Here is a 25,611-nt window from a genome sequence, read left to right on the forward strand (position 1 = left end):
CTAGTGCCTCCTGAACAACACATCATTGGACAACAGTATAAGATTATTGATGTCCATAACTCCACTAAGTTTCTTCCCTTAGCTATAATTCAGTTTAGTTGGGGTGGAGTTACTGGCCCTAAGCAGGTGGTGGTATCACCTAGCTTACCTGTAGACTGTCTCTTAGGTAATGACCTAGAGGCCTCAGGTTGGGCTGATGTAGAGTTTTATGCCCATGCAGCCATGCTGGGCATCCCTGAGGAATTGTTCCCTCTCATTTCAAGTGAAATGAAAAAGCAAAGGAGAGAAGGCCTGAAAACTCAGGATCCCTCTCCATCAACAGGTAAAAAGGGTATCACAGTATCCCCTAACCACCCTACCATTCAGGATACTATTCCTGTGGTGGGAGAAACCTCTCCTGGGGTGGCACCTGTTCCAAGGGAATCATCAGCTGGCAAAGCTGGACTCCCTGAGGTAGAAGTACCTCTCTGTGGGATAACTAACATTGGTGAGAAAAAGAGCACCATTTTAGTTAACATGGAGCATCCCTCCAACCCTCCCAGAGAAACTTTAGTGCAGAAACTCTGCACTGCCTCACAACACTTAGGACAGCATCCCTGCCCTAGTGTGGAGCTGATAGGACAGCATCCCTGCCCTGCTCCAACTCAAGAGAAACAGCATCCCTGTTCTCTCTTCCAGCCAGATGGACAAAGTTTTTGCCCAGCTATGGCTTTTCTGAGACAGCATCCCTGTCTGGCATTTCCATCACTACAAATAGGTTCAGTGGACAATTCCCACTGCTCTAAACTAAAACTTACTGATAGAAACTCTGAAAATACATCTTCACATTGTTGCTTAGCTAAAAAACTTCAAACAGGGTGGTTTACATCCCCACAGGGAAGTAACCATATAGTGGATGATAAAGGGAGTAACCAGTCTATTGCAGAGCTACTCTCTACTTATCACCACTTAGACAATAAAGTCTCAACTGGCCAAGGTTAGCCTTATTGTCCTTCGTTTGGCGGGGGGTTGTGTGAGAAGGTAGCCTCTTTCTAGCCTTGTTACCCCCACTTTTGGCCTGTTTGTGAGTGTATGTCAGGGTGTTTGTCACTGTTTTCACTGTCTCACTGGGATCCTGATTGCCAGGCCTCAGTGCTCATAGTGAAAACACTATGTTTTCAGTATGTTTGTTATGTGTCACTGGGATCATGCTGGTCAGGACCCCAGTGCTCATAGGTTTGTGGCCTATATGTATGTGTCACTGGGACCCTGTCACACAGGGCCCCAGTGCTCATAGGTGTGCATGTATATGTTCCCTGTGTGGTGCCTAACTGTCTCACTGAGGCTCTGCTAACCAGAACCTCAGTGGTTATGCTCTCTCATTACTTTCAAATTGTCACTGACAGGCTAGTGACCATTTTAACCAATTTACATTGGCTTACTGGAACACCCTTATAATTCCCTAGTATATGGTACTGAGGTACCCAGGGTATTGGGGTTCCAGGAGATCCCTATGGGCTGCAGCATTTCTTTTGCCACCCATAGGGAGCTCTGACAAATCTTACACAGGCCTGCCACTGCAGCCTGAGTGAAATAACGTCCACGTTATTTCACAGCCATTTTACACTGCACTTAAGTAACTAATAAGTCACCTATATGTCTAACCTTTACCTGGTAAAGGTTAGGTGCAAAGTTACTTAGTGTGAGGGCACCCTGGCACTAGCCAAGGTGCCCCCACATTGTTCAGAGCCAATTCACTGAACTTTGTGAGTGCGGGGACACCATTACACGCGTGCACTACATATAGGTCACTACCTATATGTAGCTTCACCATGGTAACTCCGAATATGGCCATGTAACATGTCTATGATCATGGAATTGCCCCCTCTATGCCATCCTGGCATGGTTGGTACAATTCCATGATCCCAGTGGTCTGTAGCACAGACCCTGGTACTGCCAGACTGCCCTTCCTGGGGTTTCTCTGCAGCTGCTGCTGCTGCCAACCCCTCAGACAGGCAGCTGCCCTCCTGGGGTCCAGCCAGGCCTGGCCCAGGATGGCAGAACAAAGAACTTCCTCTGAGAGAGGGTGTGACACCCTCTCCCTTTGGAAAATGGTGTGAAGGCAGGGGAGGAGTAGCCTCCCCCAGCCTCTGGAAATGCTTTGTTGGGCACAGATGTGCCCAATTCTGCATAAGCCAGTCTACACCGGTTCAGGGACCCCTTAGCCCCTGCTCTGGCGCGAAACTGGACAAAGGAAAGGGGAGTGACCACTCCCCTGACCTGCACCTCCCCTGGGAGGTGTCCAGCGCTCCTCCAGTGTGCTCCAGACCTCTGCCATCTTGGAAACAGAGGTGCTGCTGGCACACTGGACTGCTCTGAGTGGCCAGTGCCACCAGGTGACGTCAGAGACTCCTGCTGATAGGCTCCTTCAGGTGTTAGTAGCCTTTCCTCTCTCCTAGGTAGCCAAACCCTCTTTTCTGGCTATTTAGGGTCTCTGTCTCTGGGGAAACTTTAGATAACGAATGCATGAGCTCAGCCGAGTTCCTCTGCATCTCCCTCTTCACCTTCTGATAAGGAATCGACCGCTGACTGCGCTGGAAGCCTGCAAACCTGCAACATAGTAGCAAAGACGACTACTGCAACTCTGTAACGCTGATCCTGCCGCCTTCTCGACTGTTTTCCTGCTTGTGCATGCTGTGGGGGTAGTCTGCCTCCTCTCTGCACCAGAAGCTCCGAAGAAATCTCCCGTGGGTCGACGGAATCTTCCCCCTGCAACCGCAGGCACCAAAAAGCTGCATTACCGGTCCCTTGGGTCTCCTCTCAGCACGACGAGCGAGATCCCTCGAATCCAGCGACACGTCCAAGTAACCCCCACAGTCCAGTGACTCTTCAGCCCAAGTTTGGTGGAGGTAAGTCCTTGCCTCACCTCGCTGGGCTGCATTGCTGGGAACCGCGACTTTGCAAGCTACTCCGGCCCCTGTGCACTTCCGGCGGAAATCCTTCGTGCACAGCCAAGCCTGGGTCCACGGCACTCTAACCTGCATTGCACGACTTTCTAAGTTGGTCTCCGGCGACGTGGGACTCCTTTGTGCAACTTCAGCGAGCACCGTTTCACGCATCCTCGTAGTGCCTGTTTCTGGCACTTCTCTGGGTGCTACCTGCTTCAGTGAGGTCTCTTTGTCTTGCTCGACGTCCCCTCTCTCTGCAGGTCCAATTTGCGACCTCCTGGTCCCTCCTGGGCCCCAGCAGCGTCCAAAAACGCCAAACGCACGATTTGCGTGTAGCAAGGCTTGTTGGCGTCCATCCGGCGGGAAAACACTTCTGCACGACTCTCCAAGGCGTGGGGGATCCATCCTCCAAAGGGGAAGTCTCTAGCCCTTGTCGTTCCTGCAGTATTCACAGTTCTTCAGCCTAGTAAGAGCTTCTTTGCACCAACCGCTGGCATTTCTTGGGCATCTGCCCATCTCCGAGCTGCTTGTGACTTTTGGACTTGGTCCCCTTGTTCCACAGGTACCCTCAGTCAGGAATCCATCGTTGTTGCATTGCTGATTTGTGTTTTCCTTGCACTTTCCCTCTAACACGACTATTTTGTCCTTAGGGGAACTTTGGTGCACTTTGCACTCACTTTTCAGGGTCTTGGGGAGGGTTATTTTTCTAACTCTCACTATTTTCTAATAGTCCCAGCGACCCTCTACAAGGTCACATAGGTTTGGGGTCCATTCGTGGTTCGCATTCCACTTTTGGAGTATATGGTTTGTGTTGCCCCTATCCCTATGTTTCCCCATTGCATCCTATTGTAACTATACATTGTTTGCACTGTTTTCTAAGACTATACTGCATATTTTTGCTATTGTGTATATATATCTTGTGTATATTTCCTATCCTCTCACTGAGGGTACACTCTAAGATACTTTGGCATATTGTCATAAAAATAAAGTACCTTTATTTTTAGTATAACTGTGTATTGTGTTTTCTTATGATATTGTGCACATGACACTAAGTGGTACTGTAGTAGCTTCACACGTCTCCTAGTTCAGCCTAAGCTGCTCTGCTAAGCTACCATTATCTATCAGCCTAAGCTGCTAGACACCCTATACACTAATAAGGGATAACTGGGCCTGGTGCAAGGTGCAAGTACCCCTTGGTACTCACTACAAGCCAGTCCAGCCTCCTACAGAGGAGAGGTAGATTGAGGAGCAGTAGGAAAAGAGGTCGGATGATAGCCATAGGAACAGAAAAAGGGAGTGACCTTGGAGGCACTATGGACAGAATTGTTGTAGGAATATTCAGCAATAGGAAGATAAGTGTTCCAGTTGCTTTGGGTGGAATTACAAAAACAACGAAGGTATTGTTCTAGTCCTTGATTCAAACGCTCAGTTTGTCCATTGGTCTGAGGATGGAAACCGGATGATAGTGCTATATTGATATTCAGTGTCTTGCAAAAATGTTTCCAAAACCGGGAAATATACTGGGGACCCCTGTCAGACACAATGGTATGTGGAAGTCCATGGAGACGGAAAATATGGTCGATAAATATCTGGCTCAATTCTTGGGATGTTGGTAATTTCTTTAGAGCAGTAAAGTGGGCCATCTTAGTGAAAGAATCAACAGTGACCATGATAACCTGGTTTCCAGCTGATGGCGGAAGTGAACACATAAAGTCAGTGGAAATAGTATGCCATGGCGTTGGTGGAACTGGCAAAGGCTGTAGTAATCCTGCAGGTCTGCTACGGGGAATCTTGACTTGGGCACATATGGGACAAGCCTGAACATATCTTTCGACATCTGATTTCCAGGTAGTCCACCAGAAAGATCGCGAAAGAAGTTCTTGTGTGGCCTTAATACCTCTATGTCCAGCAACCGGTGAATCATGGCACATCTGTAATGCTTTGTCTCGCACTCTGTTAGTAGGGAGGAATAACAGCTTCTGATGAAAAAAGAATCCTTCTTTCTTGCATAAAAAGGTTCTTAATTTCTCTATTTCGCTATTAGACAGGCTGGAATACTCCAGTTGTACCTCATCCAGAAAAGATTGAGCAACTCCAATGATCTTACTAGGCTCCAGTAGAAACTGAGATGGGGAAGGAGTACAATCTGGATAGCGTCGAGACAGAGCATCAGCCAGAATGTTTTGAGATCCAGGGATATAGGTGATGTAAAAGTCATACTGACTAAAGAAAAAGGCCCAACGCGCCTGGCGACTATTTTGGCATACAAAATTACGTAGACATTGCAGATTACGGTGATCTGTTCTCACCTCGAAAGGCTCCTTGGATCCCATCAGAAACTGTCTCCATTCGATGCAGGCTGTCTTCAGAGCTAACAACTCTCTTTCTAGTACAGAGTAATGTTGTTCAGCTGAAGAGAGAATATGGGACAAATAGAAAACAGGATGTTCAAGACCATCATCTTCTTGAAGTTGAAGCAAGACTGCTCCAATAGCTTTTTCGGAAGCATCGGTAACTACGATAAACTGTTTATTGGTATCTGGATGTCTCAAGATGGGAGCTTGAGTGAATGCCTTCTTTAATTCTTGAAAAGCTGTTTCAGCCGCCTTGGTCCAGACAAACCCCTGCTTTAGATTTTCCTTCTTTAAGGTATGGGTTATATGGCTGGTCTGTTTAGCAAAGTCTTGAATGAACTGTCGGTAAAAATTTGCTAATCCTAGGAAACATTGTGTTTCTTTGATAGAAGAGGGAGAAGGCCACTCTAGAATTGCTTGTACCTTTTCTAGGTCCATAGCTATGCCGGTGGAACTTAAATGATAACCCAGATATTTGACTTCCGTCTTATCGAACTCACACTTTTCGGGTTTACAGAATAGTTGATGTGCTCGGAGTCTGTGAAGGACTTGTTTCACATGAGAAGAATGGAGTTCGGGGTGTCTGGAAAAAATAAGGATGTCGTCCAAGTAGATTACGAGTGTCTGGTTCAAGAGATCGGAAAATATTGAGTCCATAAACCTTTGAAATATAGCAGGAGCGTTCGTAAGACCAAAGGGCATGACTTTATATTCAAAATGACCGAACGGTGTCCTGAATGCTGTTTTCCACTCGTCTCCTTCTTTTATACGTAAAAGGTGGTAAGCTCCCCGAAGATCCAACTTGGTAAAACGTTGAGCCCCTCTGACTGCCTCTAAAATATCCTTAATGAGGGGCAAAGGATAACGATCCTTTATAGTTATCTTGTTTAGGCCTCGAAAGTCTATGCAAGGACGAAGATCTTTGGTCTTCTTAGGTACAAAAAAGAGAGGAGCCCCTGCTGGAGAAGATGATGGAACAATGAGACCACCCTGTACATTTTCCTCCAGATACTCCTTAAGAACTTCCTTTTCAGGTTCCGTGAGAGAATACATCCTCCCAAAGGGAACGACTGTTCCAGGTTCCAAAGGAATAGCACAATCGTACTCTCGATGTGGAGGTAATACAGGTCTGGATGGTTTTTGAAACACGTCTTGGAACTCTAAATAATGTTCAGGAACCCCTTGGACAGTGTTGATGGAATACTCCGTAGTACTCTTCATAGGTGTTAATCTGTTTGGTGACCAATATTTATCGGAAGCAAAGCAATTTTCTTGACAAAACTGTGAGGATAAAGAAATTGTCCGGGTTACCCAGTTCACATATGGGTTATGTCTAGTAAACCATGGAATTCCGAGAATAATGGTATGGTTGGGAGATGAGATGAGATCAAAAGAGAGGTGTTCTTGATGATTACCAAACTGTAAATTTAACATCAAGGTCGTAGTATCGACTGGACCTGAGGATATTAAAGATCCATCCACGGTGTGTACTTGTTCAGGAATGTCTTTGGGTTGAGTGGGAATTTGCAGATGAGTGGCCCATGTCATATCCATGTATATACCACTAGCACCACAATCCAATAATGCCATAGTTCTTTCTTGGCGGCCATCAGGTAGTTGTAATATGACTGGTAACACGAACAAGTAAGTTGTATTGTCGTTGAATGAGCTGATAGAAGGTATAGCCGATGATCCCGTCCCCTCCCTTCTTACAGAGGACGGGAGGTGGCGTTTCCCAAGGGTCTAGGTGGACGTACAGGACATGTACGAAGCAGGTGACCAGCAGAACCTCAGTAGAGGCACAATCCCTTCTTCCGTCTGTCTTCCTTCTCACTAGCAGAGAGTGGCCCTCGAGCAGTATCCACTTGCATGGGTTCCCCTTCTATATCTTTAGCAGGAGGACGAGATTCCTCAGGATGAGGTGGATACATCCGTGAAGAGCTTGGCTGAGACGCTCCTCTACTCCTTCTCTTCTCCATTCGTCGTTCTTGAAGACGATACTCGATGGAAAGTGCTTGATCCATGAGGCCACGAAGATCTTCAACTCTGGTGGAATGTACTAATTCATCCTTAATTTCTTCCTTAAGTCCTCTGCGAAACAAAGTTACCAGGGTACGCTCCACCCAAGTGGTCTCTGCCGCTAATTGACGGAAACGTGTAATATATCGGAGGACATCCTGGGAACCTTGCTGGATATCACATAATGCTTCCTCTGCCGAGGCTTCCAATCCTGGGCGACTAAACATTTGTTTGAAGCGGGTCACGAAGGCAGAATAGTCCGACAATACTGGATCGTTGGATGACACCATCGGGGTTGCCCAGGCCAAGGCAGGACCGGATAATGCACTAATAAGATATCCCACCTTTGTCCTGTCATGAGAGAATTGGCTAGGTCTGAAGGCGAAGTAAACCGTTAATGCATCCAGGAATTCACGCAGTTTAGTTGGTTCACCAGAGAAGCGAGGCGTTGAGGCGGAGATAGTCGGAACATCGCCACTGCGGAGGGCCAAAGCCTGTCGTAAGACCGCATTCTCGTTGCGCAATTGTTGCAATTCCTGAGCTTGTTGTTGAATAGTAGTCAAAAAAGATGAATCAGGATCTGCAGCCGCCGCCACTGTGTCATCCATAGTATCAGAAGATGTCGGAATGGTTTGGCGCTGCATTCTGTCACGACTCACGTGCTGCTGGCGCCTGGAAACCGCAGATCTAGTGGCGTAGGTCTTGAGGGTTCGGCTTTGGCCCAGAAAGGGGCGACTCTTTCTAGTAGCCACGGTGCTGCAGGCAGTGGAAACGCCAAGAACAGACCGTGCCCTTTAGAATTAGTGCCAGAGGGAAAAAACCCCAATAAAGGGGAAAAAACCTCCAAAAAATGGATTCCTGAAACGAAAACAAAACCAGGAATCAAACAGGAACAAAATGCAGGTAAATGCAAAATTGAAAAGATTCAGAACCGAAGGCTAAGAATCAGGAGCGAAGACACAATCTGAGCAGAAAGTGATGCAGTGCAAGGAAAGGGAGAAAACAGAGCCCTTATATACCAAGAAACAGGAAGTGACCAACAGGAAGTAAAAAGACACCATTTTAGATAGGGAAAAAGTACATAGGATAGAATAGAACAGGAACCATAGAAAATAGGGACCAAGGAATGCTGGGAAGAAAAAGGTAACATGGGAAGGGGGAAAGACATAAAGAAAGGACAAAAAATGCCTCGAAAAGGTAAAGAAGAAAAAGTAGAAGAAGAAAGAAAAAGAAACAGGTAAGGAGGGGTCAGGGGAGAACAGGGACACCACAGAAGGCAGAGCGAGGCCCAAAATAATATCTGGGGCCTCGCGCTGTACAAAGAAGACTCGGGGCGCGCCGCGTCCTGAGAACGCGCTGCGCGGCGCGAGCCGAATGCTCGGCTCGCGCCGCACCACGCGGCGCAACAGCACCAGTTTCTCTATCACCATGGTAACACTGGCACCTGTGTCCCTGTAGGCCTGAACCTCTGCACCATTTATTAGGGGAAGTTGCTTGTACTCATCCATTTTAAGGGGACAAGCAACCAAGGTGGCCAAATCAATGGCACCTTCAGAGACTAACACAGCCTCTGTGGTCTCCCTAACAAGAGCAACCCCAACTAAATTACCAAAAGTGAGCCCAGCTACTCCCTTGGATTGGCTATTAGTAGGTTTGCTCCCACCACCACTGCTATTACTAGGGGCACTAGAATTTGCAGTAGGGGTTGTGGTAGTGGGAGGTTTTGTGTGTTTCTTTGGACAACTGGCATCAGTTGTCCAATGGCCTTTGACTTTACACAAATAACAACAAGGCTTTTTAGGTTGATTTGAAGAGGATTTGGACCCACCACCCCCACCAGAGGATTTTTGTGGGCCTGATGAAGACTCAGTTTTACGTTTGTCCCCACCCTTGTCAGAAGACTTACCATCCTTCTTCTTGCCATCCTTGTCACCCCCTGTATGAACTTTTCTGTTCACTCTTGTTCTGACCCATTTGTCTGCCTTCTTTCCCAGTTCTTGGGGAGAGGACAGATCTGAGTCTACTAGATATTGGTGTAACAAGTCAGACACACAGTTATTCAGAATATGCTCTCTCAGAATACGATTATACAGGCTTTCATAATTAGAAACTTTACTGCCATGTAAGCACCCTTCCAAGGCCTTCACTGAACAGTCAACAAAGTCTATCCAGTCTTGTGAGGACTCTTTTCTGGTGTCTCTGAACTTAATCCTGTATTGTTCAGTGGTTAAGCCAAATCCATCCAAGAGTGCATCCTTCAAAACTGCAAAATTGTTAGCATCACTTTCTCTAACAGTAAGGAGCCTATCCCTACCCTTTCCAGTGAAAGATAGCCACAATATAGCAGCCCACTGCCTTTGAGGGACCCCCTGTACCATACAGGCCCTCTCAAGTGCAGCAAACCACTTGTTGATGTCAACCCCCTCCTTGTAAGGGGCGACTATCTTGTGCAGATTCCTGGAATCATGCTCTCTAACAGGATTACTATCAGGAATACTGCTGTTGCTGCCACCATGGGGTCCTAACCCCAATCTCCGCCTCTCCTTCTCCAGGTCTAAGGATTCCCTATCTAAGGCCAGCTGTTGCTGTTTAAGCTTCAGTCTGGTCTCTTCAACTCTCAACTTTTTGAGTTCCCTTTCTAACATATTGTCTTCAGGGTGGGTGGGTTGGTAATGCTTGGACACAGAAGATAAATTGGAAACAACAGAGGGGGATCTGTCCCTAACTGACTGAACCCTAATAACTTGGCCTCCAGGAATAAAGACTCCCCTACTATGATGGGAACCTCCATTACTACCAACATTACTAGGTGTCCTGCTAGGGGCAAGATCTGGTTCAGAACCCTCCCCACCTCCCTCAAGGAGATCCCCTGAGTCAGAATGGGAACCTTCTATTAACCTCTCATTTGAAGTGCCTGCTTGGGACTCATCATTCACAATAAGCATGTTAAATAGAAACTCTTTTGTAGGGTTCTTTCCTATCACTAAACCTCTATCTAAGCAGAGACTCCTTAGGCTCTTGTAATTTAAATTGTCATAAGTAGTATTGACCAATTTAAGAGTAGAGTCTTCTACAGACATGATAGTAAAGGGTTTAGAAATAGTGAGAAGGAAGAAAAAGTTTCAGAACTTTTTAATGAACAGAGAAAAAACTTCTTCTAATTTTTTAGAAACTTTTAGAAGTTTTAGAATACTTTTCAGTACTTTGTAAAACTTTTTGGTTAGGTGTACATACACTGAACTTGTTTTGTATATTATTCTCTTATGAAAAGTACACAATGACAAATTGGTAAGTAGTTACAAGTACTTATCCCACCGCTGCACAACCAATGTAGGAGGCTGGCCTGGCTTGTAGTGAGTACCAGAGGTACTTACACCTTGTGCCAGGTCCAGTTATCCCTTATTAGTGTAGAAGGGGTGTTTCTAGCAGCTTAGGCTGATAGAAGGTAGTTATGGCAAAGCAGCTTAAGCTGAACTAGGAGACATGTAAAGCTCCTACTATACCACTGGTGTCATATGCACAATATCATAAGAAAACACAATACATAGAAGTACTAAAAATAAAGGTTCTTTTTTTTATGACAATATGCCAAAAGTATATCAGTGAGTACCCTTAGTATGAGGATAAGATATATACACAAGATATATGTACACAAACCAAAATTATGCAGGTAATAGCAAGAAAAGTAATGCAAACAGTGTAAAGTTACAATAGATTGCAATAGGAGCACATAGGTATAGGGGCAATACAAACCATATAGTCCAAAAGTGGAATGCAAACCACGAATGGACCCCAAACCTATGTGAGCTTGTAGAGGGTCGCTGGGACTGTAAGAAAACAGTGAGGGTTAGAAAAACAGCCCACGCCAAGACCCTGAAAGGTAGGTGTAAAGTGCACCTACTACCCTCAGAGAGCACAGAAGTCGTGATAGGGGGATTCTGCAGGAAGAACAAACACCAGCAATGCAATAACAGTGGATTTCTGGACCTGAGTACCTGTAAGATAAGGGGACCAAGTCCAATAATCGCGACAGTGTCGAGAGTGGGCAGGAGCCCAGGAAATGCCAGCTGAGGGTGCAAGGAAGCTGCCACAGGATTCTAAGAAGCTTGGAGTTCTGCAAGAAAGAAGAGGACTAGGAACTTCTCCTTTGAAGAATGGATGTCCCACGTTACGATGAAGCTTGCAGAGGTGTTCCCACGCAGAAAGACAGCAAAAAAGCCTTTCTAGCTGCAAGGTTCGCAGTAGAGGTTTTTGGGTGCTGCTGTAGCCCAGGAGGGACCAGAATGTCGCCACTTGGAGGAGGAGACAGAAGGGGCACCCAGCAACGTAGGGAGCCCTCACAGAAGCAGACAGCACCCGCAGAAATACCTGAACAGGCACTTGGAAGAAGCATGAACCGGAGTCCATGCAAAGTCACAAAATGGAGTCCCACAATGGCGGAGGACAACTCAGAAGATTGTGCACTGCAGGAAGGAGTGTCGGGGACCCAGGCTTTGCTGTGCACAAAGGAAATCCTGGAAGGGTGCACAGGAGCCGGAGCAGCTGCAAATCACGCGGTACCCAGCAATGCATTCTAGCGTGGGGAGGCAAGGACTTACCTCCACCAAACTTGGACTGAAGAGTCACTGGCCTATGGGAGTCACTTGGACAGAGTTGCTGAGTTCGAGGGACCACGCTCGTCGTGCTGAGAGGGGACCCAGAGGACCAGTGATGCAGTCTTTTGGTGCCTGCGGTTGCAGGGGGAAAATTCCGTCGACCCACAGGAGATTTCTTCAGAGCTCCTGGTGCAGAGAGGAGGCAGGCGACCCTCAGAGCATGCACCACCTGGAAACAGTCGAGAAAGCCGTCAGGATGAAGCGATACAAGGTTGCTAGTAGTCATCATGCTACTTTGTTGAGGTTTTGCAGGCGTCCTGAGCAGTCAGCGGTCGGTCCTTTGGTAGAAGGTGAAGAGGGAGATGCAGAGGAACTCTGGTGAGCTCTTGCATTCGTTATCTGGTGAGATCCCCAAAGCAGAGACCTTAAATAGCCAGAAAAGGAGGTTTGGCTACCTAAGAAGGAGGATTGGCTACCAAGAGAGGTAAGAGCCTATCAGAAGGAGCCTCTGATTTCACCTGCTGGCACTGGCCACTCAGAGCAGTCCAGTGTGCCACAGACATCTCTGTTGCCAATATGGCAGAGGTCTGGGACACACTGGAGGAGCTCTGGGCACCTCCCCTGGGAAGTGCAGGTCAGGGGAGTGGTCACTCCCCTTTCCTTTGTCCAGTTTTGCAGCAGAGCAGGGCTAGGGGATCCCTGAACCGCTGTAGACTGGCTTATGCAGAGATGGGCTACTCCTCCCAAGCCTTCACACCTATTTCCAAAGGGAGAGGCTGTTACACCCTCTCTCAGAGGAAATCCTTTGTTCTGCCTTCCTGGGCCAGGGCTGCCTGGACCCCAGGAGGGCAGAAACCTGTCTGAGGGGTTGGCAGCAGCAGCAGCAGCAGTGGAGATCCCGGAAAGGCAGTTTGGTAGTACCTGGGTACTATGCTAGAGACCCCGGGGATCATGGAATTGTCCCCCCAATGCCAGAATGGCATTGAGGTGACAATTCCATGATCTTAGACATGTTACATGGCCATGTTTGGAGTTACCATTGTGACGCTGTACATAGGTAGTGACCTATGCACAGTGCACGCGTTTAATGGTGTTCCTGCACTCACAAAGTCCGGGGAATTTGCCCTGAACGATGTGGGGCACCTTGGCTAGTGCCTAGGCTGGATGCTCATATCTGGCATCCTCTGCTGGCAAACACAAAGCAGTCTCAACCCTTTATGGTTTGATGCGAGCAGACAGAACTGTCCCCCTGACCCGTCTTAAACAGACTTGGGAGAAAGATCTGGACAAGGATATCTCCGACGAAGAATGGGGGCGTATTCTGAGGGATCTCCCTAAAATGACACGGAATGCCAGATTCAAGCTCATAAATTTCTATGTGCTCCATCAGGCATACCTGACACCTGCACGAATCAACAAATACTTCGGGAAAGAGAGCAAGAGCTGCCCACGATGTGGCTCGATAGGGGTAGAATTCAAACACATGTTCTGGGACTGTCCCCAGCTGGAAACATTCTGGGCGGAGGTGCACCAAACCTTGACACGGGTCATAGAAAGAGAGATCCCTTGCACAATGGGTCACTGTCTATTAGGTTGGTTCCCACATTCCGCTAAAAATAAAGTTTCAGATAGATTTGAGGCTCTGGCCTTTTCCTTGGCAAGGGGAGAGATTGTGATGTCTTGGAAAAACCCAAAAGGGTCCAAAGCGTCCCAGTGGAAAAGTGAGTTGACTAAATGGGCTGGTAGCGAGGGGAATATTCTCCATTGAGAGGCCAAGAGAAGAATCAGACCCCCAGAAGTTGCAGAGGGCTGGGAGATGCCACTCAAAACTCTTAAGGCTGAAACCCAGACCGGATCAACTTCCTAACAGACTCACGGGCCAAGGGACAATTATGACGCAGGAAATTATGGCCGCAGGCGACCCTCCCTGGGACCTGATCAATGGGAACGACTAGGTAGATAAAGAAAGAGTGCACTACCCTTAGCTTTAGGTAAATGATCACACCTTGTTATGACACGCGCAGCTACTCCAAAAGAATTACAGCACGTCATTGCGCTCACCTTGGGGGAGGGATTAGGGGTGGGACGCGGAAGGGATGTTAAGGATTAGTAGTAATTTCGGGATTCCTTGTGTAGGACCTTTAAGGTCAGATATCCTGCAGACGTAGGCCAATCGAATTGTTACATGTAACACTGTAAGATGTTTTATATACTTGCCTACTGACCGATTGAAAATCTAAATCACAATAAAATATGTTTAAAAAAAACAAAAGTGCGGACAGCTTCCCCATGAAGATTTGGTACAACCTCCTGTGAGGTTCAGTACATTTTTAACAGTTTGCAACCACAACTGTGGTCACAAACCAATGACACATTTCATTACAATCCATCCACAATTAGAGAGGGACATCCTTTTCACACCTTTGCTGTTTGCTATTCAGAATGAGTCACAAACATCCTTTCAGATTTCCAAAAATATGTTAGTGCATGGATAGACACTATTTTGCAGTCACAAACTATGTCATTTTGTGAATTTCAGAGTTTGCATCAACAAAATGGGTTTGTACATCTAGTCATCAGGATCCTGCATCTACAACAACTAAAACTCATCCTAGTAAGTTATAAAGAGACTAAACAAATAAGTAATCTCTTTGCTATGTTAAAAATAAAAAAATTGTGCCATTATCTATATTACGAACAAGCAACATAGAGGATTAAGCAAACTAATTAATACTACATTAGACAGAGAAAAATGGAAATCAAGCTGTTACCTACCTCCCAAGTCCTACAAATGTCAACATCTGCATAAATAATTTTCCCATTTTCATCCAAAGGCCACAGATCTTCCCCTGCCTTTAAAACAAAATGATTAAACGTTCGTCATAACAGAAATTGAGAACTTCAGATAAAAGCTTGATCAGATTTAAAAGATAGTGTAACATCTATTTCATAAAGCAATCTCACAAATAATTATTTTGCCCCTCTTTCGATTCAGTCCTCAGTCCACCATTCAGGGCCACTTCAGCTCATAACTCAAATCAGCCCACCTATCCAACATGGAGTGAGGCCTAGTAAAAGGACTACTTCTCTTCTGCTGCCTTTCATTGGTATGAGGGCGGGCCTCTGTTTAAAAAAAACAGATATAGTCACATTTCAACCAGCTTTTTTGGCATTTGGTTGAGGCCATACATGACAATCAAAAGCAACAGCGTAGAAAGACACAGTATTGGAGTAGTATATACATTCACAAGAAGTTTACACCATCACAAGAAAATCATTCCAGTGATGTAAGAGTGTATTTGTACCATAACAAATGAAGTTCGAGTAAAAACCTGATGTCCAATAGGAGGGCTCATTGTGTCAGATGAGCTAATCTAGGAGCGTATCCGGGACTTGGATGAATTTTTGTGTAAGGAGTATGAGGAGTTTAGCAAAGTAATATAGGAGGTGGGGTAGGACCATCGTCTTGAAGAGAGTTATACGCCCCATGGGAATGAACTATACCACTCTCCAGAACGATATTTGGGACCTAAGCGCAGACAACATCTAAGTTAAATTTCCATCAAGTAAATCCTGATCCGAATGGTAAATCTTGATTCCAAGATAGCAGAAGCCGACCTCCTTCTCACCACCCAGATCCACCTCTCCCTCTATGGAGTCTGGGTGAAGGGGGAAGACACAACATTTCTGACAGTTTATATGTAAGACAGAGGTGGCAGAGAAGTCCCCGAAACACGGAGTGATACCAGAGTGGTCCCCCTGAAGGTCTCTGACATAGATATGGAAGTCGTCAGCAAAGAAGAGAATGCATGTGTTCAGTTAGTGAGTGGGATGTCCAAAGTCATGCCCCTGGCCCTCAGCCTTACTGTTAGTGGCTCATGGCAAGGGCAAAGAGTCGGGAAAGGGCTGGGGACACCCTTTTCAGGTCCCACTATAGACCCTAAAAGAAGAATGGTTTAAATTACCCTCTCGAACCAGTGCCTGTGGTGTGTATAAAGCATCTTTTCTATTCTAGAAAGCATCTAGACCAGTGGTTCCCAACCTGTGTTCCAGGGACCCCTGGGGGTCCGTGAAGCCTCCTCTGGGGGTCCGCGAGTGCTTAGTAAATTAAATAATATTAACAGATTAGGTCCCCAGCTTTCAATAATGACTCAGAGGGGGGGTCCCCAGGTTCCAATAATGATTCAGTGGGGGTCCCCAGGTTCCAGTAATGATAAAGTGGGGGTCCACAGAAGTTAAAAGGTTGGGAACCACTGATCTAGACAACAAAGGGACTTCAGTATTTTCCAGCGGTGCGGGCCGCAAATCTCAAGGAGAGGGGTCGGGGTGGGGGCTTGAAAAAAAACATAAAATAAAATAAACATACTTCTCACTAAAATGCCGCAATCTCCTGCCGCCTCGCTGGTCACTCCTCATTCACTGGGACACCAGCACAGGCTCTCCAGCAATCCTATCGCTGCTTTCATGCTAAACCTAGCATGAAAGCAGTGCTAGGATTGGTCTGAGGGGCTTGTTCTGCCGCTCAGACAGTGCCCTGGGGTCTGTGCAGTTCCTCCAGCTCGGTTGTGCAACACAGCTGGTTTGGAGAAACCTAATTGTGCATGTGTGTTTGGCTAGCCTGAGACGGCCGGCCAAACACACATGTGCACTTAGGTGCACTTTACTCACCCTCCTTGCCCCCCCCATGGCCCAGCCCCGCCCGTCCCTTCACATGCTAGCTGAGCCAACATCAGAAAAATAAAACAATAGTAAACTATCATTTTATTTTTCTGATGCTGGCTCAGCCTGGGGGGGCGGTGCTCCTTCGCCATTGCGAAGAAGCCGCCCCCAGTATTTTCTGACCCTGATTGGGTGCAAGAGTCTGGAGGTGTCAGCTCAGTTACAATCAAGAATCAGCCAGAGAAGTGATGTTAAAAACTGAACGTTTCCCCAGAAATAACAACAGATTAAAAAAATTGAGTAGCTCTGGTCCTTCATAAGCAACACTGGGCTGGAGCCCTGCTCTTCTAATCTCCCAAACCCAGATGCAATGTCAGAACCACCATCACAGACTTTATTGCTGCATTGATGCTCACCTCCAGCTCTCTCATCCTCCTTTGTGACCTCAATTTCCACCTTGAAAACCACACTCTGCTGCACTTGTCTGAGCCCACTTTCATTCCCTCTAGGCACATCTGCTGCCATATTTTGGGAGATGCCTGGTTCCCGTTTGGCTTGGGCTCCATATTTGGAGGGTTCTATCCCTGTTTAAAATTGTTTTATGATTTCTTTTCTCACTGTTGTTTTAATTTGGTTTTAATTTACCAGTAGTCTTCTGGGCCAGGGAAGCCTATAACAGTATTCAGGGGTTGCTGGACCCCGGTTTGCATTTTGATTTTCTCACTCATTTCTGGCTCACGCTGCATAGGGAGGTAGCCATGCCCCTTGTAACGCCCCCCCCTTCAATGGCGAGTTATTTACAGAATGCGAGAGAGTGTGCTTGAGGCTCTGCTGCACTGTCTGAGCCCAATTTCGGTTTCTTGTAGGCACATCTGCTGCCATATTTTGGGAGGTGCCTAGCTCCCGTTCAGCTTGGACACCATATTTGAAGGGTTCTATTCCTGTTTTAAATTGTTTTATGATTTCTGTTCTTACTGTTGTTTTCATTTGGTTTTAACTTAACAGGATTCAGAGGTGGCTGAACCCCGGTATGCATTTTGATTTTCCCGTTCATTTCTGGATAGAGCAGTAGTAATGCCCCTTGTCAGGCCCCCTTCAATGGCCGGCTATTTACAGGATAGGAGAGCGTATCTACACAGCGGACATACTGCTGGCATGCCAAAGGCAAACCCGTCTGTGCCCTTCGGTGCTCGGATCGCGCCTTGCTCCAGTCCTCCTGCCTGTTTCGATTCCCAGAAAATAGTAAGGAAGCATTTTGCAAGGGAAGAGCGTTGGGCCCTCAACAAGGAACATGCAGTCATCTCTGTGTGAACCTATTGCCATTTCCATAGAATTACCTTATAGCCAGATTTTTTAAAAGATTATTATATCGACCTTCTGGACCGAGAATGAAGTCCGCCCAGAATATCAGCAACCAACTAGAGGCGAACATTCTCTCCAATGATTATACAATACTAGGGTACTTTACTTTTCACTTTGAGTCACATAAAAATATTTATACCACAGCGCTTGCTGAAACGATGTCTGGCCTCGACCTCTCAATGAGGGCTTCTGAGTTTAGTCATCAAGCAGGGCATGTTCTGGATGGAATATTCACTAATAATGATTCCCTAACTAACATAGAGGTTTTTCTGTTAACTTGGTCTGATCATAAGGCCATTTTATTTGAGGTCATTGGCAAACAACCAGACCAAACGAGTAGAGGCTCTAATCCTATATTATCCATTCATGCATGCATAAAGAACAACCCAAATAATTTGGATTAGCTCCCAAGGAATCCCTCCTGTGTGCTCAGATGACATTGATAAATCCATCTGGAACTATTCCAACTGGCTGAATGCTGCTGTCAACATGCTGACGCCAGTGAGAGTAGTTAATCTCCAGAAAGGCAAACACCCTCTCCCCTGGTACTTGGAGGGTTTTAGAAAGCTTAAACAAAGCTGCAGGAAACAGGAAAGAATTTGGAGGTAAGATTATAATGACTTGGAGAAAATTAAAAAAAGGAATATCTGGCGGAGTATGAACCTATGATTTTAAAAGTAAAATCCTCCATCTGAAAAAAAACTCCACTAAAGAACTATTTCAGACAGTAGCCAAAGTGACAGCACTCCTGACTGATAAAGTGGCAGGTAAAACCAAAGACTTCTGTAACACTTTATCAGACTTTTTTCAATGGAAAGTGAAAGAAGTTTATAACAGGTTCTCCACCAGCGCCCCCCCCCCCCCCCCCCTAGTTTGTGGAGATACGGACTTCCCCATCTATTCCAAGAAGGACCCTCTGGGAAAGTTTATTCCTCCCTCAAAGGAGGAGGTAGTTGAACTTATTAAATCTACCAAGTGTGGATTTCCATACGATCCCTGTCCCCCAAGAGTCAATAACTTAGTCCCAGAAAGGACTGCATCCAGGCTTACTGAAATACTTGCACACATGTTCAAAGTCGGATACTTCCTTACCCAGTGGAAGCGAGCCTCACTGCTTCCTCTAATCAAAAAACCCAACCTCAATGCCTTGGATCCCAATAGTTATCAGCCCATTTCAAGACTACCCATGCCTGCTAAAATAGTGGAAAAGATCATGAACAAACAATTAGCTAAACACATCGAAAATAATTCTCTTCTGGATCCAACGCAGTTTGGATTCAGATCTGGACATAGTACAGACAGCACTTGTCAAAGCCACCGAGAAAATAAGACTTTCACTTGACCAAGTAAGAAGAGTGGCACAGATCCTACTTAATCTATCGGCAGCGTTCAATACGGTTAATCACAGGCTGCTATTGAACCGTCTCGCTAAGGTTGGGATCAAAGGAACAGCACTAGAGTTGTTAAGCTCCTTCCTCTTTGGCCGTGAACAGTCAGTAGCTTCAGGCAAATTTGTACCTCACTCCTTTTCCTTACCATGCAGGCCCCCTCAAGGGTTCTCGCTTAGTCCAACCGTGTTTAATGTTTATGTAACTTCCCTTGCTGAACTTATGAGGTGCTTTGGATTTTCTCTTACATCATACACGGACAGCACTCAAATTGTTGTCTTCCTGGCCAGCAACGATAACAAGACAGGGTCCAGGCTCCACGACTGCATGTTGGCTGTCAGTGGATGGATGAACAATAACTGTCTGTAATTAAATTCTAGGAAGATGGAGGATCTGCTATTTGGTAATCAAACCTTCTTTTGGACCCTGTCATGGTGGCCACAATAATTGGTTGCACTTCCTACCCCAGTCAGGAAAACATGAAACCAGGGAGTTCTAATCAACGACAAACTGACATATTCTGTTAATTCAATCGTTTCCTCTGCTTTTTACTCCTTAAAAATCATAAAAAAGATTCTTCCCTACATCCCTCCTGACCTACAGAAAACAGCTGTTGGTTCCTGAGAAATTAGACTACTGCAACAGCTTATACTTAAATATGGAACATCAGTTATTGAACAAACTTCAAACTATTTATACAGAATGCAGCTGCAAGTTTGCTGCTGAAAATTCCCAAATTTCAGGTGGCCTCAACTGCCACAAGGAAACCTTATTGGCTTCCAGTCAGGCTGAGAATCACTTTCAAAGCCTTATGCATCACCTACAAAGTGGTGCATGTTTTGTGACCTGATTTTTCTGTAGAAATTGTTTCAACTGGTATATTCCAGCAAGGACCTTATGATCAGCAATGTCTACAAATGTTAACCCTAGATTCAACAGAGATTCTTGGGGTGGAAGGAGCTTTGTGATCGGTACCACCAAAGCCTGGAATTTCCAACCTCTTGATATAAAAGCCACGCCTAGTCTTTTAGCCCCCGGAAAGCTGTGAAAACCTGCCTGTTTCACATGCAGTTAAGCCTCTGACTAAGGTAGAGCAGGTAACCATGGGTATTTGAGCATCCTTATCATCTTTATGAGGCAGATGTTATGCTATGTTATGTTATGGTATGTTATGTTATGTTATATTATGTTACACTTAGTATAGGTATCTCAGCGCTGGAGCACAAATATAGGTAGAACAGGAGAGTAATAGAATCAGAAGAGGCAGTTCTTATGAAGCTTTTTAAAGCAGGCAAAGACCAAGCAAGACTGAATGTACAAAGGCAGTCTATTCCACTGGTGGGGGTCAAGGTAGTAAAAAGATCGACTACCATATTTGACTACATGTATATGCTGAGGGCGAATCGAGAATTGGAATTTCGATCTGAGATTTATTTCAGGAAGGTATGGGGGGAGTTTATTTTGAAGATTTGCAGGGCCCTTACTAGACAAAGATTTCTTTACCTGGGACAGGAATTTAAATATGGAATGATTCCTCACCGGAATCCAGTGAAGATGTTTTAGAGTGGGCTCTGATGGAGAGCGGGGAATAAGTTTACGAACCAGATGGACAGCAGTATTCGGAACCACTTGTAACTTGTATAGTAGCAGTTCATTTGCTGCTAGCAAAAGAGCATTGCCATAGTCCACATGGCTTAAAATAAGTGTGAAAGCAAGAGTTCTTCTAGTTTGTAGTGGTAACCACTGAAAAACAACTTGGAGCGTGCACACAATTCCAAAGCAGACAGCAGAGGTGGAACCTACCTGCTCTTAAATAGAGAGCTTCTTATCAGTCAGGATGCCAAGTATTTTTACCACCTTTTTAGGGTGAGGAGTCACGCCCAGTTTGGATTCTCACCAATCACCCAACCAGTATGCGTGGGCCTTGCCGAGCAGCAGGATCTCTGTTTTGTCACTGTTCAGCTGAAGGCAATTCAGGGACATCCAGGAAGCAAATTTCCTCATGCAATCCCTAAATCTACTTTTTGTGGATTCTGGATTAGGACCCATGGAGATGATCAATTGCATGTCATCTGCATATGAGATGACTTCAAAGCCACATAATCTTACCACTTGAGCTAGATGGGCTACAAAAATGTTGAAAAGTGTAGGGCTCAATGGAGAGCCAAATAGTACCCCTTTCTCTAAAGTCGTGGTGCAAGATTGAAAGATTCCCAAGTGTATTGTCTGAGTCTGGTTGCTCAGGAAGTATTGAACCCCGGAACTGAAAAGCCCTAGGACGTCTAAAAGATAGTCCAATTGTAGGGTGCCAAAGGCCTTATCAACGTCTAAACGTAATGAAGCTAGCAGAGGCAAGGCAGGTGGCCGCTTCAAGATGTCAGTACAGCCTCCTCAGGTGCAGGAAAAATTTCTACAGGGGATAAAGCCATTCTGGTTGTGATGGACCACTTGGGAGAAGCTAGGATTTTCCCTGAGCATTTTATAATTTGAATTGAGGATGACAAACAGACTATATGAGATTAGATCCTGCCCCTGTTTTAGCAGTCCTGCAAAGCCACCTCAGCTAAGACAGCTAGTTTGACGGTGAGGGATTCAGAATAAATATGATAAAGTTCTAACAGGAGGCCGTCAGTGCCAGGAGATTTGCTAGCATTGAACTCATATTTGGCTTCTTTTACTCTGTGAGAAGTTATTGGGGCATTCACCTCGTATCATAAATCTGGGAGGACTTGGGGGAGAGGAAGATTAGCATGAAAGCCAGTGTCCCTTCAGGCATTCCCACCTTGTTGATGGGAGACCGGTTCAGGGCCTACCATTTTTGTATCCTTCCTTGTGAATGCGAGCAACATAGAGAGTATAGTCGAAGCATTTGATTTTTTATTCAGAGAAGCATTAAGTTCACAGGCAACCAGAATAGAGTTGCTAAGGGCTAGGTCATTTAAGATGTGTTCATTTGTCTGTTTAATAGCCAGGGAGAGCACTTTGACTTAGTCAGCTTCCTTTTAATGGATGTTTGGGCACCTGAGACCTTATGGATGCAGTGGCCACATGCAATTGCCTTGAAGGTATCCCACTCAATCATCTGCGATGAAGTAGAACCCTCATTGTCTTCATTACTGTCATGTGTACACTCCTAAGGGGTATTGTGGAAGGTGGTGTCTTCACATGTGGATCTCTGTAGGTGCCAGAATGGAACTGTGGAGAGGAACTTATCCCAGGACATGAGAGTTAGGAGGGGCTGTGGCCTGAGATACATCCACCAAGATAGTCTGAAGAGGAGAACTTTATGCATAGCTGAGCAGAGGGTTATTCGAGGTGTACATAAAGGTTGTATGGGGAAGAGTAACAGGAATTCTCACCCCCAGATTATGTTGACAGCAAATGTGAGAAATTGGGTTGTTCTTGACTAGGGTCTGAGCCCTAGTCAAGCAACACCCACGATCCCTTTCAATGTGAACCACAAAAAGTCACTAAATTAACTGGTGCTTAACCCTGGGTAGCTTGGCACAAAAAGCTGTCAGGCTTAACTTAGAGGGAATGTGTAAAGTATTTATGCAGAACACATAGAGTAATAAAGTGAAAACACAACACAACAAAAATTCCAAGCCAATTTAGAAAAATTGAATACATTTTAATACATTACTTGATATCAAAATGCAATCACTAGAACTGAAGTTGCGTTTCATTTTTATTTTTAAAGTTTAAGGTTCAAAATAGCACTTAAAAGAGAAAAGCGCCATCTGGTCATGCTAGAGTGGGGCAAAGTCAAAAGTTAACGCTGACCGTATTGGAACAATTCAGATAGAAGTGGATTAGGCTCGGTCAGCGCTTACCTTTGGGTCTAGAAAAAAGTTTCAAGAGAAAATGCCTGAGAAGGTAGAAGTTCAGTGGGGCAAGGCTGCAGCAGTGTCCGAGGAGGGAGCGTCGTTGTCGTATAGCCGTGGAGGAGGGCCGCAGTGAAGATTTTCACCTTTGGACTTAGTTGCTGAACTGGCAGTCAAACGTCTCTAGCAGACGAAGAAGAAGGCTGTAGTCAAAGACAGTTCCATGAGGTTGGATACCCATTTGGTGAAGGATCGCTGACACAGATTTGCTGCCGTGGAGAAGAATGTAGCAGGAGTAGCCCCAAAGTCAATCTGAACAGTGATGCACCTCAGGCAGATAGGTAAGCAGGTTGGTCCCTGTCTCCTCCTGGTTCTCAGAGCACATTTTGGCCAAATTTTCTCTATGTCCTCAGTTTTTGAAATGGCCATCTGGATACATTTAGCACCACAACCAAGGGTCCAGGAGTAGATGGAGACCTCTTGGGGGTTCAGGACTCACTCAGGCTGGGTCGAGGTGCTTTTTCAAGATGGTGAGAGCCTGTTATGTCCCTGTGGCTCTGAACAGGATGCCAGCAAACTAGCTTTTAAAGTCATTTCTGGAAGTCCTGGGTGCAGGTGAGGATAGGGGGCTTAAAAGCAGGGCTGGCCTCTGAGGGTTTAAGGCAGGCTCCATGCCACAAAGCAGTCCTTCCATGTACAGCAGCGGTCTGGCAGAGTGCACAGCAGGTCACAACAGCAGGCACTCCTCTGAGAGCCCTTCCGCAGGTCCAGTAGTGAGTTGAAGAGTGGGTCTGCAAGCCCTATTTTTATACCCTGGTGCCCTTCTCCTAGATGGTCTGAGAGGTTTCTGGAAATGTCCTTTGAAGTTCTGAGAGTTTCCTGCCTCCCCTGCACTGGCCCCATGCAGTCTGCACTGACAATATAGGGTTGTTAGGCCGATTGTGAGGAGGCAGGACACAGCCTATTCAGGTGAAAGTGGGGCTGTGCTTATCTTGGCCGCCCCTTTCTGCCAGTTGATGGCCCATTGACGCTCAGCTAATCTTACTATTGTGTGACTGTCTGAAAGGAATTCACAAAGTCTAACTATCAGCTACACTTAGTCATGTGACCCAAGGCAGACTATACAGACAAAGGGCTAAGGGCAGGAGAATGTCAACTTTCTAAAAGTGCCTTTTTAAAAAATGCCATGATTAATTCAACTTTACCATTAAAAAGGGGTTACCATTACAATTCCATATGGTCCACACATGAGATATCTACCTCCTCTCATTTGGGAATTACAGCTTATTAAATGTAAAAAGGAATCCCCAATGTTATCCTATGAGAAGGGCAGGCATCACAATAGTGAACAACTAATTTGAGAGTGTTTTTCCTACCAAGACTTGTAAAACTTAAAAGTGTATATCCTACCTTTTAATTACACAGCACCCTGCCCTACGGGTTATCTAGGTCTCACCTTAGGGTTGACCTACATGCAATAAAAGGGGAGTTTAAAGCTTGGCAGGAGGGTTTAAATGACAAATCGACATGGCAGTGTGACACTGCCTTCAGGCTGCAATGGCAGGCCTGGGGCAGGTTGTAGGGGGCTACTTAGGTGGGTGGCACAATAAGTGCTGCAGGCCCACTGGTAGCATTTAATTTACAGGTCCTGTGTATATGTTATACCACTCTACAAGGGATTTACAAGTAAATTAATATGCCAATTGGGTATAAGCCAATTTACCCATGTTTTAGGTGGAGAGTACTGTAGGAAAGTACCATCTTGCCTGGCATGTTACCCCCATTTTTACATGTATGTCAGTTTGTTTTTGCCTGTCTCACTGGGATCCTGCTAGCCAGGACCCAAGTGCTCATAGTTTGTAGCCTGAATGTGTATACCTGTGTAGTGACTAACTGTGTCACTGAGGCTCTGCTAATCAGAACCTCAGTGCTTATGCTCCCTCTGCCTTTAAATTTGTCACTATAGGCTAGTGACCACTTTTACCAATTTCAATTAGCATACTGGAACACCCTTATAATTCCCTAGTATGTGGTACCTCGGTACCCAGGGTATTGGAATTTCCAAGAGATACCTATGGGCTGCAGCATTTCTTTTGCCACCCATAGGGAACTCAGACAAACCTTTACACAGGACTGCCACTACAACCTGAGTGAAATAACGCATGTGTTATTTCACAGCCATTTTCACTGCACTTAAGTAACTTATAAGTCACCTATATGTCTAACCTTCACTTGCTGAAGGTTAGGTGCAAAGTTACAAAGTGTGAGGGCACCCTTGCACTAGCAAAGGTACCCCCACATAGTTCAGGGCCATTTACCCGGACTTTGTGAGAGCGGGGACACCATTACACACGTGCACTACATATAGGTCAATACCTAAATGTAGCTTCACAATGGTAACTCCGAACATGGCCATGTAACATGTCTAAGATCATGGAATTGTCCCCCATTGCCAAATCTGGTATTGGGGAGCCAATTCCATG

General features: G+C 45.7%; 1 protein-coding gene across 2 annotated transcripts in view; it reads right to left on the minus strand.

Annotated features, from left to right (window-relative positions):
* The window catches only part of LOC138287510 (prostaglandin F synthase 1-like), a 546,660-nt gene that overhangs the window by 343,489 nt on the left and 177,560 nt on the right, over window positions 1-25,611 (minus strand). The window contains exon 4 of one of the 2 annotated variants that reach the window (XM_069227976.1): window positions 14,671-14,748. The exons of the other annotated variant lie outside the window; for it this stretch is intronic. Coding sequence (XP_069084077.1) covers window positions 14,671-14,748 — 78 coding nt within the window. The remainder of the gene's footprint in view (window positions 1-14,670; window positions 14,749-25,611) is intronic. 2 annotated transcript variants of the gene reach the window in all.

Source organism: Pleurodeles waltl, chromosome 4_1 (assembly GCF_031143425.1).
Source record: "Pleurodeles waltl isolate 20211129_DDA chromosome 4_1, aPleWal1.hap1.20221129, whole genome shotgun sequence".
Lineage (NCBI taxonomy): Eukaryota > Metazoa > Chordata > Amphibia > Caudata > Salamandridae > Pleurodeles > Pleurodeles waltl.